General features: G+C 41.9%; 1 protein-coding gene across 1 annotated transcript in view; it reads right to left on the bottom strand.

Moving 5' to 3' along the window:
• Nucleotides 1-7,452, bottom strand: part of LOC147898799 (equilibrative nucleotide transporter 3-like) — a 36,352-nt gene extending 28,900 nt beyond the window's left edge. Inside the window, exons 1-2 of the mRNA XM_087378888.1 lie at nucleotides 7,315-7,452; nucleotides 7,041-7,145 (exon numbers count right to left, since the gene is read on the bottom strand). Coding sequence (XP_087235014.1) covers nucleotides 7,041-7,145; nucleotides 7,315-7,350 — 141 coding nt within the window. The 5' untranslated portion in view covers nucleotides 7,351-7,452. The remainder of the gene's footprint in view (nucleotides 1-7,040; nucleotides 7,146-7,314) is intronic.
• Nucleotides 7,453-18,687: the final 11,235 nt, after the last annotated feature.

Genomic DNA, 18,687 nt, shown 5'->3' with positions numbered 1-18,687 from the left:
GAAAGTTCTCCAATCCCTTTAACTGGATAAGAAGAAACGTTGGCACAAGAAACTGACTTGCCAACCAGTGCATTTGGATAACTTTTCAAAGAAAGATTTATGTGAGGTGATATGGCGGGAAGGACTGCTATCAAAGTACCCTGTCTGAGCTGGCTCATAACGCTGAAAATGCATGACTCCCAAGAAACATCATTGCTGCAAGTAAAGAAGGCCCAATCATGCCCAACAAAATGAGCAGAAGTATCATCCGAACCTGCATGATGAGCTGAGCCTAAAACTGCCATACCAAACTCTTTCTTTTTCTCTTTTGCAAGCCTCTTGGATTATTGCATAAATGGCATTTGCCTTTCTTAAAAGGCTTTGAAGCATCCTTTCTATCTTTCCCACTTGCATGTGCATGTCCAGAACCACTGCTAGAAGCATGACTTCGCTGAACTTATTTTTTGCCCTTATCCTTCGCTAAAAAAGCCATATTCTTTCACGTCTACTCCTCCTGCAACAACAAGAGTGCTACCAACTCTTGAAAAGTGAGGCGATTTTGATTCCCTTGCGACCAAAAGGTTGAGAGACACATGCAAAGAAAGATAAGATTGTGGCAAGGAGTTCAAAGTAATGGTAACAACCTCTGAGTCTGGAATGATCTCATCAATGTTCAAGAGTTGCTCTTGCAAATCTTGAATCCTAGTGACATGTTCCTACGTAGCACTCTGTGCACATATCAGACTCTCGCCTCATTACAAGTTTGACACATATGTTTCAAAATATCCAAAGCATATTTAGCAGTCCAACAAAACCTGAGATGAGGGACAATAAACCTCTTGATATTCACTGAAATAAAAGACAAGGCTTAAGCATTACCTGTATCCCACCTCCTTCGCTCAGGAGTAATGGCAGCTTGTTGCCCACGACCTGTACCACGACCACCATGATGCTGTGGAGGACAACTTGGCGATATAGAGCCCAGACGGGCCTCATCACTTGTAACATAATCCCAATCGCCCTTGGTAACCAACAGATTGCAAATCAAAAAACCCCAAAGAGGATAGTTGGTGCCATCTAACGATACTCTTGGGCAAGCAACCGAAAAACAGAATTCGAATTTTGTCGTGCCATTTGAGTAAACAAAAAGAGACAAAGAAATCCTTAACAAAGCCTGTGCTGAGATATGTATTGTAATCTCAGAATTCTTTCTCAAAAGCCAACCAATACTTGGCTCAACGCATAAACCCAACTGAAAGACACTTCTATCTTGAACCAATAGCCAATTACAGAGCCCTATTCCTTTCAAGAAAGTAAACGCGTGAAAGGTGAAGATGGGAGTCGGCCCGATGCGCGATGAAGTAAAGGTGGTAGTGGCTTTTGGTTGTATGGTTCAACCAATGATCCGGGATTCAGGGCCAAAAATAGTAAATAATGAACCACCAAAAAAGCTTATCAGCAAGGTGAAGATTGTTCTCAATGCAATAGAAGCTCCAAAATGCTGATTTTTATTAGTGTTTTGCAAAAAAAACAGCAACTTCCGTAACTGAGTGGACTGAAAATGCACCCAAAAGCACAAAGTATGGACTACCCTTGCACAATACCGCTTGAGATGGGTTCAAAACAGCAAGAAGAGATCTCCAAAAGCCCCAAGATAATCCTGAGAGTGATGGAACAGCTTCAAAACTGCAAGATAATCCTGAGAGTGATGGAACAGCTTCAAAACAGCAAAATAGTCCTGAACAACACCTTGAAATGTGTGTCCAGCCATCCAAACAGCTACTACAACTGAAGATCAGTGGAAAAACCCACAAAAAACAGGTTGCCCTGCTTCCGAACAGCTCTAGAGGTGCACAAAACAGGTCACCTCGCTGAAAATGAGCTACAGGAGAGAGGCGAACCAGTTTTGGAGCCAAAAACCAGCTGGAAACAGTAAAAAAAGGTCGACCAGCCTTGAAACAGGTCGAAATCAGCACAAGCCTAGATAAAAGTAGATCTCATACTTTTTTATAGGAAGAGCTGACTGCCGCGAGATGCCAAGATTGAAACCTTGGTTTTGAGGTACGCCAGGTCAACAAAAGACTAGACAAAGGTCCTACAAGCACCCGCCCAATCCAGGGCACCATCATTGCAGCATCTTGATGCATCATGTCATCCTCCACGGAGAGGAGCCGAGGATGCTAGCGACAAAACTAACGTCAAATGGGGCACTAGTCGGGCGGGACACCCATGGGCCCATGTAGAGGTTCAACTACTCATGACTACAGGATAGGACAAAAGCTACACTAAAGGAATTTTACAGCAAAATTAAAAAGTGACATGCGAGGCAAGAAATTCTATTGCAGTAAGAAGCAAACGCTATGGATTCCAAGTAACATGTTATCACTACTTATCACAATTCGAAATGCATTCACTTAATACTCAAAAAATTCATTTTCACATAATGCTTCTGTATTCATTATATAAGTTCCTTTAGATGACGTGTTGATAGTTGTGACTCTGGTAGGCAGAAACACTCTTCGCCACAGGAAGAAGCAAGCTTTCATCCCCTCTCACAGACACCCAAACATGGTACACATATGCGATGACATCCCCCACCATCCATCTCTGGATCTCTCACACTGGCCTTGTCCTACCTCCGGCACTCTTTTCACAGCTGGTGGTGTCAAGCACGGAGCCCTGAAGATTCAAAATGGCCGAATGAAAGATCATGAGGGCTTATGCACTAAATTTATTGCATATGGAATAGATAATTTGGCCCCGATCTTAGCAAGTTTGCTTAGGCTTCCCTCACACATGTACCTAGATCAATCTAGGAACATTACCAAGCTCATCCTCTTAAAACACAACATAGTGCAGTTTCAATCTCATGATAGTCACTCATAAGGTTGAAAACCATAAACTTCATCACGCATAGCACGGACTAGCTACTATGACATCCCCTCACACATGGACCATTAACACCATCAGTCCCATTCAAAAGGCAAGGGACCCCCATGAGTCCAGAAAACTACAGGACCATTATGATTGGGCATGTCAATGTCCAAGATTTATGCATCGGAGCTTGATACAAAGGTCGGCCGATTTGCAGAGATGCAGGGTCTCAAGGCAAAGGGGCAGGCTGGATTTCAGTACAATCATGGGACTCTAGGTCACATACTCACACTCAGGTGTGTCGTTGAGGTGGCCACGACACAAAGACAGAGGCTATATTGTTGCTTTGTGGACTTCTGCAAAGCTTTTGATAAGATACTGAGAGCTCGCCTTATCAGACGCTTGCAGGATCTGGGTTATGATAACGAGATCATCTCGGCCGTTATGGCACTCTATGAGAGGCTTTCAGGGAGGGTTCATACCAGCACGAGCTTGAGAGTTTCATGGAGACACTATCGGGGTGTGGATGCTCTCTCGCTAGTATTTTGATTCAGATCCTCTTATATGCAGATGATGTGCATCCTTAGTAGAGGGCCTTTAGAGACACTTGGATGTGATGCATACCTTTTGGGAGTCACGATTTGAAGGTCAAGCTTGGCAAGACCAATAGAGGAATAGAACAAGCTCCAGAAGATGCCCTACAATGAGGGAAGGCATGGCCATTTATAGGCCTGGCAGTGGCTGACCCAAGGGCTGCCACATGCCCAACCCCTGGGTCAATCAATGGACCCAGGCTAGGTTGGTTGACCTGACTTGTTGATTGGTTGACCTATCTAGGTCAAGCCCAAAAATGGGTTGGCCCTCCTGTCCTACAAACCATAATGCCATGCCAAACAGCCCATACATACTCAGTCAAACCTATGCTGAACAGGGTGGGCACGGAATCCCTCACTCACTGTGAGATGCACACAACTTTAACACCCTCTCTGCAGCTCAAAGTGAGTAAATGAGTAAAGAAGCAAGCTGATGAAGATGCCACCATGGGCGCTTTAGCATAGCACATACAAGAGTGTCCGAGGAGATAGCTCCAAATGGCTTGGATCCTTGAAGAAGTGCCACCTCGAACCATGAAAGAGTCATACTCAACTGTGATTTCCCAAGGTAGTCGCACTTCCCGTTGGAGTTGTAGAACACACCACGTCCTGTATGTTGACGGTGAACTCATCACATTCAGGAATCCCATACAATAAACTCAAACTCCTAAGCAATGAACCTCGAACGCATTTGGCCCATAGCTCCACACTGTTACCTTGCCTGCTAGACTTTCAACTAGTTAGGGCCAAAAGAAGCCCTCTCTCTTGCCCACATGCCCTCTCTAGCTGTGACCCATGGGGGGAAACTTCTTGCTATTAGAAAGGCGGTACCGCCTTGGGATCCTTGGCAACCGCTACTGCATTGGATCCACCTAATTGGTCAGAGTCCGATGACGAGTCTTGGTCCGGAGACTTACCCTTGGACTTGCAGTCCCTCACCAAATGTCCTCTTTGCCACAATTGTAGCACCTGCCCCTATTTTTCTTGGCCTTGTGCTGAGATGTAAGGGCCTCACCGCCACCTAGAGTGACCTGCAACTTGCCCTAGGACAATAACACTGACTCATCCTCAAGCAACAAGGAGCATAGGTTATCAAAATCCAACTGGTTCGACGTGACTTGGCACTGTAATGCTCGGGAGTGGAAGCTTGGTGAGAATCGTATGCCAATTTTAGCTTGGTGAGAATCAATGCTACTAACTCAAGGGATGTTGAAGCAGCTCCCATAAACAAAAGTTGGTCATGGAGAACCTTAGACTTCATCAAGAAGATTGCATCAAACAAGCTATGAAGATGTCGTACAATGAGGGAAGGCATGGCCACTTATAGACTTGTCACATAGCCGACCCCAAGGCCAGCCAACCAACCCACGCTGGGTCACTTGACCCAACCTATTGATCAGTTGACCTCACTAGGGTCACACCTAGCCCTCTTGCCCTACAAACTTGGCCATAGTGCCCTACCAAACAGGCCATAAATAGGTGTAAATACTCAATCAAACCTATCCTTAATAGGGCAAGCACACCCACACAGAATCCATCAGAGATGCAAACAACTTTAACACCCTAGACCAAGTCTTCTTTTTTATTCCTTAGTCCACCTAGCAAGTATGTATGGCAGCGCTTGTTGGAGGTCTAATTTATTAGAGGCTAATTGGGCTCCAGTAAAGCAACTCCAGGTTTTCTTGATGTCATCATGGATGATCTGCAAAGCAAGCCATCGGTCCCACATCAGATTGTGCTGGCTGAGTTTGGTGCATCTCCATTGCAGCTTGATGTTGGCATGTCAGGTCATCACATACCTTTACCAAGTCAAGAACTATGCCTCTTGCACCTCAGGATGACATAGACTACAATGGCTGGCCCTATCTTCCTCCATGGCCTTAGCAGCTCAAGGTGATTAGAGATGTTGGTATGCGCATACATGCAAGTGGTTTGTGAGTTTACAGGATCGATTATAGTATAGCATTGAGGCTCCTTCGGTCTGCTCATGTATCACGAGGTCAACCAGGTCATTCGAGAGGACCTCCTACAGCTACACATTCAGGACTTGGTTGGCATCCAACGAGCTTCTAGTGAAGCTCAGCTTCTACAGAGACCACCATTTACTTACTTCGGAGGAGCTTCATTGATCCACCTCGAATCCACCACCCACATTTGTTGAGTATATCAATCAAGCAGTTCCTTGTCTCATCGCACCGACTCCTCATTGAGAGAGGACGAGATGAGGGCATACCTCGGGAGAGCAGCATCTACACCCTGTGTGATTGCCATGAGATTGAGTTGCAGGAGCATTTTGCTTTCAAGTGCCCTGTATGAGATTTAAGGTTGTTATCCTCATCTATTGAAAGACGGTTTGGGACCCCTCTCCAGCTTCTTATCTTACCCAAATCAGAGATGCCTCGTTGCCTTCATCCATGAGATTGTCAAACACAGAGAGCACTTGCTCAAGATATAGACGTGGGATCAGGGCACACAGCCAGACTCTACCTAGAGCATGATCATAGAGTTTTTCTAGCTAGACTGTACGGACCAGCAGATCACAAGTGGTCGGCGAGACATAGATCTAGAGCCAATGACACGATAGCATCGGCAGTGGGTCGACGCACAGATCACGCTTGGGGATCTTCCCTCCATGTTCACTAGGTTCACTAGATCGGGGACACTGCCGTTACAGTGGCTCTTGTCAGACGTAGGGCCAACGCTAGGAGACGATAGCGGGGTCACATGCATGGATCACTATTAGTGCTCTATCACAGGTTTTCTATCATCACAGCCTCATTCATCGCCGGGCCCCCCTTGTTGGCTATGGATTTTTCCTCATCCATATGTTGTATTTATTGTGGGTGATGATGCCCAATTAGAGGCTCCACCCTTTCAGCTCATTGTATCATGTTTCTTTCTGTCTCATAGATCCTTCGTTCTTTCGAAGACTTCTACTACATTGCTAAGTCTTGATGTCTATACCATAGAGCCTTAAGTATCATACAATGATACGTGTCCTAAGAAACGCTTAAAACCAGCCTAAGCTATATTGAGCCATAAAGAGTCATAAATATCAGCCAAGACACACGCATGGCTATGTGTTCAAGAAATATACAAATATTCATATGTCATTTCTATCCCAACGGGCCTTTTTGAGGGCGTAGACGAGAGCTGATTGCGGCGGGACTTTGTTTTGAGGTGGTCTATTACAAACTGACCTTAACTGCATCATATTATGATTTATGGCCGAGGGACAGACATAAGGCCCAATCGAAAGGTATGACTCAATGGAAAGGTAAATATCATAACTTGAGATGTGATCGCAAAATATGTATGAACGTTATGGCTCAATGGAAAGCCAACCCGTATATAGACCTTGTACACGAAGACTTTCGTTTCCCCTGGATTATACCTTCATCTTTGAATTGTGGAAACTCTTGATTGTGTTGCATTCTAGAAGGATACGAATGTACAAAGAGAAACTGACTCGAGGCTGTTACGTACATTCAAATGGTCAATAACCGATTCTACCATAATAAATTTTAGACATTAAACATAGAAAGAATGCTGAAAGTTGTCACGACGAGAGGTGATGCAAGATGTTCACTATACCGGAAAGATGGCCGAGTAATAATCCTCAATTGTAAGCAGGCTGTTCCAAGAGAAAAGACAGCCATTTCCAAGAAGCCAGCAAACGAAATAAGCTGCGTAGATCCCCTGTTGGAAATGCTTTCATAAGTTCTCGAGCTCAGTGGTGCATGCAAGGACTCAAGAGACTCAGTCGACTACCACTTTCCAACTATGCGTAATGGATTGTTGCATGCAAAGCAAACTTGATTCAGAGGAAAGCCATTGCAGGTGGGCGAATAGGGAAGAGGGGACTGACCTTCTTACTAGCAGGGGGCGGGTCGTGGGGCTGCATAGCCGATAGGGAGGAGGTGAGAAGAGGAAGAGGTGGAGGGAATGGCGAGCTGTAGTCGAATGGAAGATATCAATCAAGGAGGTAGACTTGTGGACGACAACTTCAACGCATGTATGATGCATGTGCAAGACTGTTGTTGCAAGACACTCCAACCTCGTCATCACTGACATGCCCCTTTAGTGCACGCTTCCCACGTGTCAATTTCTTGGGCATTTCACAAAGCTCATGTTTTTGTGGGATTCTCGCCGCGTGGAGCCACACCAACCCTTTAAATCCTCTCTCTCTCTTTCTCCCTCTCTCATTCCTAATTTCTTCCCTTCAAATCCTCTCTCTCTCTCTCTCTCTCTCTCAGCTTTCTTCCCCCTTTTCCATGCTGCACATTCAATTCGTCTTCTTTTTCGATCTCGGGCAAGCCTTATGAATGATATTCATCTTGTTTGCTTTTTTCGTTCTCCACGTCATCATGCCGCTATGAACTTGGGTTTAGTTTCGCTCCTTCGCAAATGTTTGCACTAAATTGTGGTGTGCACATTCCTCTCCCTTGTAGTGAAGGGACTTCCCTATACCGAATCCTCAAGTAGCTTTTCAGTTGCAGCTGGCCTCATGGAAGACGTAACTACTAAGTCGAAATTGAACCTCAATCCTAGCATTTTTTCAAAATTTTAAAGGAAAACAACGAACGAGTAAAAATATGGACATGAGACCCTTTAGGGCCCGATCCTCCTTGCAAATGTCAGGGGTGGTGATTTATTATTGATTTTCATGATGTCCATATTTTGGAAGCTGAAGTCCAACTTTAAATACATGAATAAAGTGATACAATAACTGATCCTCATTGAAGTCTGTACAATATTGTTACATGGAGTATAACCGTATGAATAAAGGTGTCGCCATCCTTCGATCTTGCATCCATCTTGGATTTCCTTGCTCCCTTACATCGATAACATGTATTAAAAGAGAGGAATGTTGTAAGAATTCAAATTGAAAACAAAAAATTTTGAATGGACGAGTAATTGAAAATATTTATATGATAATATATAATATAGAATTATTATAAACACATAGTGTGGGTGGGGAGGCAGCGCGCTTCCTTCCCCAAAGAGTTTTAATCCAAGGGAACGGTCCCTTCCCTGGGTGCCGAGATAATGCTGAGAATATAAACGTTGAGAATATTAGCATCGAGGATAAGTCTCGTGAACGGATAAGAAACTAGCATATTACCTGAATGCCAATAGTTGTAATCGTAGTCGAATGCCGGTAAAATCACTATGAGCTGCGCAATTCAATTTCTCATCATCTTTTGGCAATTTCTTTGATCTTAGAGACAATATCCCAAAAACTTGCTAATGTGAGGCTAAGAGGCTCTGCATGTGTCCTTGAGCGAGATGATTCCAACATTCTCAGATCGTTCAGTAGAGTCTAGACAAAAGAAAGCCAAATTCACACCCTTAGATCTATATGAAATCAACGTCTCTCATTGTGACACATGGTTGAACAAGAGCTCAAAAAATGAAAACTTCTCCCTAGGCTGCTTGTCGTAAACATAACAAATACGAAAATATTATAATGTTGAAAACATGGTCGATCAATATAACATATGAGCAAAAACTTACGAAAATACTCCAAGATACAAAGTTGATACCGTGTGCAAAAACGTTATGTTTGAGAGCATGCATCTATTCTCTTTTTTTCTTTACTTTCAATGAAATACTTACAAATTTTTTAAACCAAGAATGCTCTATGATATCCCAAGTGTTTAAACTATAGGCCACAAGATAATTGATACTAGACCATGTCATAAGCATCAACATTAGTATAAAGAATAAATGGGTAACATGTAGGCCATTAGCCTTTCACAATAGGCATTTTGTATTTATAATTATTTCATAGCTACTTGCCTTACAAAAATACTCCTTTCACGCTGAAATTGTGCTGCCATATATATCATGGACAGTCGCACCCGCAAGTGTAATCCTCATGATTCGTGAGATATTCTTCGATGAATTTGATGGTCCATATAGTCTTCCTGTTGTAAGTCTCGTGAAACGAATGGACTCCTATGCAATTGTACCACTTTAGACAACAAGACTAGGCTCGTGAACAAATTCGAAAGCATTTAGATAATCACTAAAGAGGTTTCCCAACACTCTGCCCTCTATGACTTTTGTGGAAGAAAAATAGTTTGTATGTACTACCTGAAATCATGACAGCCTGCCGTAGCCAAAAGAAACCTTCATTTAATCTTTGGCTACAAAATTTTCACTGTTGGATTGATTCAATTTGGTAAATGTCCATGAGAAATGGAGTGCTAAAGAGGTGGTGCACGCTAACAACTGGATGGAGGTAGCTCTGCATCTCTCAATTCTATGTCAAACAAAAATGTTTTGTGACCCATCGGGTCAATCAGAAATGAGATCATCTTGGTATTTGTAACATGCCTTTACAATCTCCTCTTGAAGATGTCATGTTGGTAAGTATGTAGAAAGAGTTACCGATCTTAACAGCGGGTCAATATCTTGATCATAGTCTTTATCATTGTTTCTTTTCTTTATGGTCTACACCTGATGCAAGACAATGAGAAGCTGGCGGACAGCAAAATATTTAGATTAAAGGGATGAGAAGATGCCTAATGCAATATATTTGATGCAATATATTATGCAATCACGTTAAGCCTATCCCTTATAGGAACTGGTATTATTTTTATATGGATGGATTGTAATGTCAGTGCGAATCCACCTCCCAATCGATTGTTGATGCCTCTCTACCTTGAAGCTCGTCGCCTGGGAACACAATCTAGAAGCTCTCTACATGACTCCAACATACTGTGGAGCTGTATAATCTGTCCCACCAGTAGAGCAAGGACTAGGGACAATTTTGGATGCTCCCGATGAATTATTAGAAGCAGAGCGGCACTCCACCAAATCCCTGAGCCTTCGAAGCTCCAAAGCCATAATCTTAAATACCCCAAGTCTATTTCTTGAGGAGATCTGAGCTTGTATTAGAGGACCTCATCTTTGGTTACTCTCAAGGTCAAACGAATCTAGAGCCCAGAGCTAGAGGAACCAAGCGACCAAATACAACACCCCTACACAACACCACTAACTAAGGAAGCCCCTATGATAGCGAGGAACACGGTATAGGGAGAACGACAAGCTTAGCTTCGGATTGCATCACTCTAGCATAGGGGGAAATAATTATGGTACAGGGAAAATGATGAACATCACTGTAGATTTGATCATTGTAGGAAGGGAGAGAGAAATGAACACAGCAATTGAATATTTATTTGTTTCCTTGAATCCAAAAACTCTTATAAGCAAGCTCTACAAACTTCTCAAATATGGCGACTACCAACCTCTATAATGAATACACAGCATAATTCTCTATGAAACATCCAAAATAAGAATCATTATTTAATTCTCAACAAAACAGCCAAAAAAAATAGTTCGATTAAAGACACTCCAAGATGCTGCAAATAGATGTCTGCACTTGTAAGCCCAAAGATGGAAATTGAGTCACTCTTTACTTATGCCTCTTGCAATGAAGCTTCAAGTGTTTATATAGTTTTCATTTGAAAAGCACGTATATGCTTTTCATGCTTTAGTGAAAAACTTAGCTTTTAAAGCAAATCCAAATCAAGCCTTAAAGTCAAACCAAAGATCAAACTAAATCAAGGGCCTATATCAATGACACGTGGATCAAGGAGGTGTGAGAGAACCCAAACATTTCCCTAGGCTACCTACCATAAAAATTACATGATAAAAGAGTTCCAATCATCCACTATAGCACTGCTAAACAGGCAGTGCTACTTCAACCACGTCTGTGTGTGTGTGTGTGTGTGTGTGTGTGTGTGTGTGTGTTGTTGTTGTGGGATTTTGAGCTCCATCAATCAACACTCGTCAAAGGCCTTCAACGCCCACAACTGGGAGAGGGAGAGAAGAAGAGGATGAAACAGCGACATGGGAGGACTAAAATGGAAAGAGGAGAAGAGGATGTGGGAGTGGCAACATGAGTAGAGGAAAAATAAGAAGGAGAAGGAGGAGAGAGAATGGGAAGGGTATGAACATCAATAGGAGGTGAGTGTGGAGAAAAGAGGAGGAGGAGGAGGAGGAGGCATGATAGTATAGACAACAAAGGGAGAGACTCATGGAAAATATGGAGATATATATTAGAGGCTAGAGCATGGTGGCTATATAAGAATGAGCGTGTTGCATCAAGCAGTAGCCCCCTGTTTTTATAACCAAGAGGAGGGGGCTCTCCCCCCACATGCATGGTGTGTGTGGAGGAATCTCTCATGTGGGCTAGGTGGGTACGCACTCTCAATTGTGTGCGACAGCCCTTTGCCTAATTTTTCCACATAAATCAAACCCCATATCCCAAGTCTAAGATACCCCCTTGGTCCCTTCTCAATTTTATAATATGTTCAAGCATCTAGGAGGACAAGTGGAGGGCTGGCACAAAGAGGCTTGCCACCTCATCCTACTTTTCCTTTATTTTACTAATATCCCTTGGACTATCTACAAGCCCCCCCCCCCCCCACATGGGTCCATTCTACATGGAGGGGTTGGTCAAAGATTCTTTGCCACCTCTACCTCTCACACATTTTATATTCTAGTACCCATTGGCTTTGTCCCATGCCGCATTTAATGTTACTTAGGTGGTGGCATGGCACATGGGGGTGCCTTGCCACCTCAGCCAATATACACATAAAATATGGCTAGTAATATGGACTATATGGCATCATTTTCCAAGATGCCTCCTACATGGAAGGGTGGCACATGGACTCTCTTGCCACCTCAACCATGGGGCCTTGGCTACTCAATATTTCATATGACAAATGCCACATGTACACAAAATACTTCCACTTATTTTATTTACATTCATGCCTGGGACAACCAAGCACAAAGAAGAGTTTGAGATGTTGCTTTTTGAACACCTTCTTTCCATGTGTTCAACAGACCCAACAGTCTAGGTTCTTGCCTCGATTAAAAACAATGCACGATGTCGATGCCATATCTACACACACTTGATCCATTACAAATCGTTTACTACTCAAAAGGGCCACAAAACCCGAATGCTGCATCAAAAGGTACAAAAGTTGGTCATTCCCCCCAGTTAGAGAGGAAAAGACCTCCAAATCATCCTCCCTCCCGTATGTAGGGGAATGTGTCATTTCCTTGAAAACATCATCCCACATTGACTCCTGTAAGAATTGTTGCAAGCTAATCTCCAAATCAATCATGGGATCACACCTTGTGGAATCATCAAGGGATACCTTCAAAACATCCTCAACAGGAATCACATTGATCAACTTCTCGACCTCAACATCATGGTCAGTGCACAATACTTTATCTAGAACAATGACTTCATCCATCAACTAGCTTAGCCCATAACTGGTTACATTCTTCTTCAATGTTCATCATAGCATCTTCTAAGAACATTCAAACATATTTGGAAAGCTATCATCACACACCACCTCATTAGGTTCTAGAGGACTCATGACATCAAGTGGAGAAGGAGGGACAGGGATTTCATTGGCATCAATGCCCGTAACCAAGACTTCAAGCTCATCGATGCTTTCTTCATCAAACAATCCATCAAGACCTTCGAACTCTTTGTCATAAGAAATATATGAGGAAGGAGAAAGAACACCTGAAGGGGTGAATGCAGTATGTTGCTCATCATCATTATTGATAGACCCATTACAACTTTCAGGGAGAGGTGATTCACAACCATTGCCATATTCAGTCTCATCATGATTAGACCCCTTGATCATTGTAGTAGAAGTCTCTATGAGATGAACTTCAGGAATGTTTGGATACTCCGGGTGGTAGTGCTTCTTTTGATTGCACTTGTGAAAAACCAACAAGGATTATTGTGGAGGAGGAGGAGGAGACAGGGACGGAAGAGGTTTTATCAAGGTAGAACCACCATGAACCACCTTGACATTTAAGAAAGAGGGAATGATGACTCAATCATTGGACATTCTGTCAAACTTTACTGCAATTACCTTTGCATGCTCCATGGTTGTTAGAATCTTCCATTTTAACTTCAGACGGAACGCATCCATTGCACCAATCACCATATGGCTCAAGACAATGTGAGTCATTCTAGCAATGAACCCCTCGTTATCTGGTTGCATAGCAACTAGGCAATCCAAGAGCCCGACCGCTCAATCCACATATCGACATGCTGTCTCTCCTTCTTCTTGCCTCAACCTTGCTATCAACATATGAACATTCTCAGGCTCCTCACTCTTGCTAAAATACTCGACCAGTGCTGCAGTCAAACGTGGTCAGCTTTGTCGAACTACATCAGTCTACTTTTCATACCACACCTTTGCAAAACCATCTAAGAAGGTAGGAAGCACCAACAACCATTGATCCTCCATAAGGAAGTTCAAAGACACACATTGACGTTTGAAAGAGACCAGGTGTTCTTTTGGATTCTCATCCATTTGAACACAAAACATAGGAATATCTGCCATAGCTTGAAAAGAGAGAGATTGAAACCAAAGGGAAAGAAAAATTTATACAAGGATGCTTATTGCCGGGGTACACAATGTTGCATCAAATTGTTCATCAAAGCAAAGAGGAGAGCCATTACCAAGGCAAGAAGATGCAAATCCTGCACATCACCTTCAACTTCCTCTAGCTCTTGCAATCTCCAAGAGATTTCTGCTAGCGGCATGCGGTCTGGCATTGCAACTTCTTCTTCTTTTGGGCAAGTTGATGGAGTACTTTCTGAATGATGGCCTTAAGCCAAAGGACCTCAATGATGTAGTTGGGATACTTTGTTTCGCAGTGGCCACATGCCCCACAATAATTACAATATATGACTCACATGCGGTTGGTTCGTCTCTATTGGGGACGTCCTAAATCTTGCTTCATGAAGTACTTCAAACTTTAACCATCCTCAAAATGTACTACACCATCAACCCAATTTCATGTTCTAACTAAATAGGTTTGTAGAGCTCAGAAAATTGAGCACTTTTCCTTTTTACAACACCAGAAACCGAGGAATGCTTCACAAGATACGAGTTGTTGAAGCCCATGGGATGTGCCATTGACCGTCATCACAATGATCATGCAACACTAACCCACTTCCTAGTTTTGACAATCTGGATCTGTAGAGCTCTGAAAGCTGAACACTTTGCCTTTTTATAGCATGTTCAAATTCCACCTCAGTTAAAAGTTATAGCCCTTCTAAACTTCCCCTAAATAACAATATATTTCTATTTTTTCAAGTTACTATATGAAAAGTAATTAGCTTAGTGGTAACGAATCCTTTTTGCTAAAAGACAGGTCAAGCATTCAAATCCCTCAAAGCCTTGAACAATGCCACATCAGAAGGATGCAACCAACACGTGGCAGTTGGCGAGAGTGACACATGGCAACAAATAGCAAACTGACACGTGGTAGACAATTGGAGTGACATGGCAACTAGTAGACTAACACATGGTAGTCAATAGACCATGACACATGGCAATTACATAGGGTGACATCAGCAAGGGCGACGAGTGCCACATCATCAAAGATCACTCAACAAAAAGATCAAAAGGATGTTATCAACCCCCTACACCAGCATTGGATGAAATCCTCCCATTTGTCCTACATACATACAAAACATCAATACGAAGTTTGACAAGAATATGTCTGCTGTGTGCATTGTATGGACGAGACCCAATTTTCTTCCAGAAGTTCCACAACTCAACATATCGGGCCAATACAAAGACGCAATCTAGTGGTTTGGCCATTTGCAAAAGGTTTAACCCATATACATATACATATACATATATGTGTGTGAGTGTGTGTGTGTGTGTGTGTGTGTGTGTGTGTGTGTGTGTATGTATGTATGTATGTATGTATGTATACACACACACGTGTGTGTGTGTGTCTGTGTGCATGTGCATGGATGCATGCATACATACATACATGCATGCATGCATACATACATACATATATGTATCTATATTATTTATTTATGTATATCTATATCTATATATTCTTGTATGTATGTATGTATGTATGTATGTATGTATATGTATGTATCTCTTCACTCACATTCATGATATTTTGTTTGTGGGAGTACTTGGGCTCTTATTCCTTCTAAACTTGAACACAAACAAATTTGCATACTACCCCAACACTATTGTGTATTAAGTGAGAGCTATTGCGTGTTACCAACTTTTATGATTCCCTTAAAATAGTACCAGATTTAAACTAAATTTTGAAATTGAGGTAAAGTTTAACCTATCCATTTAAAAACATAATAGTTTTATATACATTTTTGCTTTGGGGATAATTTTAAAAAATCTAAAATTAAAAAATAATTGATTCTTAAAATGAAATCTCTTAAACGAAAGAGGTAATTTTAAAATACTTGATAATTTATCAACCAAAATTTTTAATAAGATGTACTTTGTGATGTGTATTTATTTGTTATAGATTAAAAGATCAAAGGATGTTGCCGATGTTCATCGATCCCCTACACCAGCATTGGGATGAAATCCTCCCATATGTTATGCATGCATACAAAACGTCAGTACATAGCTCGACAAGAATAGGTTTGTACTGTGCATTGTATGGATGAGACCCAATTTTCCCACCAAAAGTTCCACAGCTCAACATATCAACCTAATACAAAGGCGCAATCCAGTTGTTTGACCATTAGCAAAAGGTTCAACCCCATCATCTCCTCAGCTATTCGTAAGAATTTGTAGATCACTCAAGAGAGATATGTATTTCTAGAATCCACAAGTGGCAACAAATACATTATAGTGTTTACATAATATCTCACTCATCGGTGTAAGCTAAAGCCTTGCTAGGTGTGGCAGCAAATTTCAATGAAGATTTCCTCTTGAACGAGATCATTCCATGCCACGGTTATCCTCACACCATCCTCTTAGACCAAGGTGCAAAATTGAAGACAAAAGTGATGCAAATCATCACAAAAGCACTCCACACAAAGCTAACTTTTACAGATTTCCTCTTGAACGGGATCATTCCATGACATGGATATCCCGACACCATCCTTTTGGACCAAGGCGCAAAATTGAAGTCAAAAGTGATGCAAATCATCACAAAAGCACTCCGCGTAAAGGTAACTTTTACAAGCATGTACCACCCACAAACCAACAGACTCACAGCATGACTCAACAAAAAGATCAAAAGGATGTTATCGACCCCCTACACCAGCATTGGGATGAAATCCTCTTGTATGTCCTACATGCATACAAAACATCAATATAGAGTTCGACAAGAATATGCCCATTCTGTGCATTGTATGGACGAGACCCAATTTACCTCCAAAAGTTCCACAGCTCAACATATTGGGCCAATACAAAGACGCATTTTAGTGGTTTGAGTATTTGCAAAAGGTTCAACCCATCATCTGCTCAGCTATTCTTAAGAATTTGTAGATCGCTCAAGAGAGATATGTATGTATGTATGTATATATACATATACATACACATATTCATATACATATACATACACATATACGTATTCATATACATATACATATACGTATACATATATGTATGCATATACATATACATATACATATGTATGTATGTATGTATATATATATATATATATATATATATATATATATGTATGTATGTATGTATGTATGTATGTATGTATGTATGTATGTATGCATACACACACACACACACACACACACACACACACACACACACACATATATATATATATTTGTATATATGTATGTATGTATGTATGTATGCACACACACATATGTGTGTTTGTGTGTGTCTGTGTGTGTGTGCATGCATGCATACATACATATATGTATATATATTATTTATTTATTTATATCTATATATTCTTGTATGTATGTATATGTATGTATCTCATGTCATTGCAATGTTGGGGGCCATGAGGTAAACAGCTACTTTTACAATATGAGGATTGCACAACCCCAACTGCAACAGTACCAACAGGTGCCGGATCCCAGTATATAGGAAGCCAACAATGGCACCCAATGCACAAGTGCCACGCCTCAATCCCATTCCAGTGAGGACACAAGTCCCTCAACTATGGAGAAATCCTAATCCTCCGTAGTATCCTCGAGCCACCAATCTTGCTCCAGTAGTTCCAGTGCAACAACTCCAACTTGAAGATCTAGAACCACAATATGAGTATGAACATGAGTACCCAATGTACTACATGGAAGTACATAAGGACTCATTCCTGTATATGCAAATCAAGTAAGGCCAACCACATATCGAACACCCATCAAGTGTTTTGGTTGTGGGGAAAGCCACCACATTGCAGAATACCCACATAAGGGTAAGCCCCATTACATTTCAACCTGTGTGCAGAGAGTGTGGAGTTAGGCATGCATGTATGGATTTCCCACTAAGATCATAGCCTCAACCAACCAATGAAGTAAAACCTAATGTACTCATGGGGATGATTAGTGTGGAGATCCAATTTCAATGCTCAAAAAGTCAATAAAATATTGAGATTTACAAATACAACCTAAAATCTCATTCATAACATGACATCTGGTGAAGGTGGCCCCCTAACCTATCATAGAGTCTTAAATTCTTATCTTTTGGGGCTTGATTATAAGAACCTGTGATATTGATTAAGGGGCGAAGCATTCACCCCCCCCTTCCCACTCTTCTCTCACCCCCCCCACTCTCTCTCTCTCTCTCTCTCTCTCTCTCTCTCTCTCCTCCTTTGACTATCTACATTGTGCACACATGCGCGCGCACACACATACACACACAGGGGAGGCACTAAAACCTCTCCTCTCTCTCTCTCTCTCTCTCCTCCTTTGACTGTCTACATCATGCACACATGCGCGCGCACACACATACACACACAAGGGAGGCACTAAAACCTCTCTCTCTCTCTCTTTCTCTCTCTTTATGGTAGATACATATATGCATGAATATTTTATCTTGAGAACCTCTCACATTTAGAGTGTCTCTCCCTCTCTTTCTCTCTCTCTCTCTCTCTCTCTCTCTCTGTGCTTATCACAAACACACTCTCTCTTAGTGCACATATAATATTTCTCTCTCCCTTGAGTGACTTCTTGAGATGCATATACACACAGACACTCAAACATGGGCTTGAACCCTCCTCCCCCTTGCACTTTCTCATGTACACCTGCATAGAAATACATGCACAGATCCTTATTATAGGCCCTCTCACGCTCATACACAAACAAATTCTCTGTTGAAAGTATTCTCCTCACACACACAGACACACATGCACACACAAACATCCAAACTTAGGAGACATGCACATATACACACACCAACACTCAAACTTAAGCTCGCTCTCCCCTTTGATCCACATATGC

The sequence above is a fragment of the Dipteris shenzhenensis genome, chromosome 9, assembly GCF_047967505.1.
Source record: "Dipteris shenzhenensis isolate YYH24624 ecotype China chromosome 9, Dip_SZ_1.0, whole genome shotgun sequence".
Classification (NCBI taxonomy): Eukaryota; Viridiplantae; Streptophyta; class Polypodiopsida; order Gleicheniales; family Dipteridaceae; genus Dipteris; species Dipteris shenzhenensis.
The sequence above is the reverse complement of the archived record's forward strand: the minus strand, read 5'-3'. Positions and strand labels throughout refer to the sequence as shown.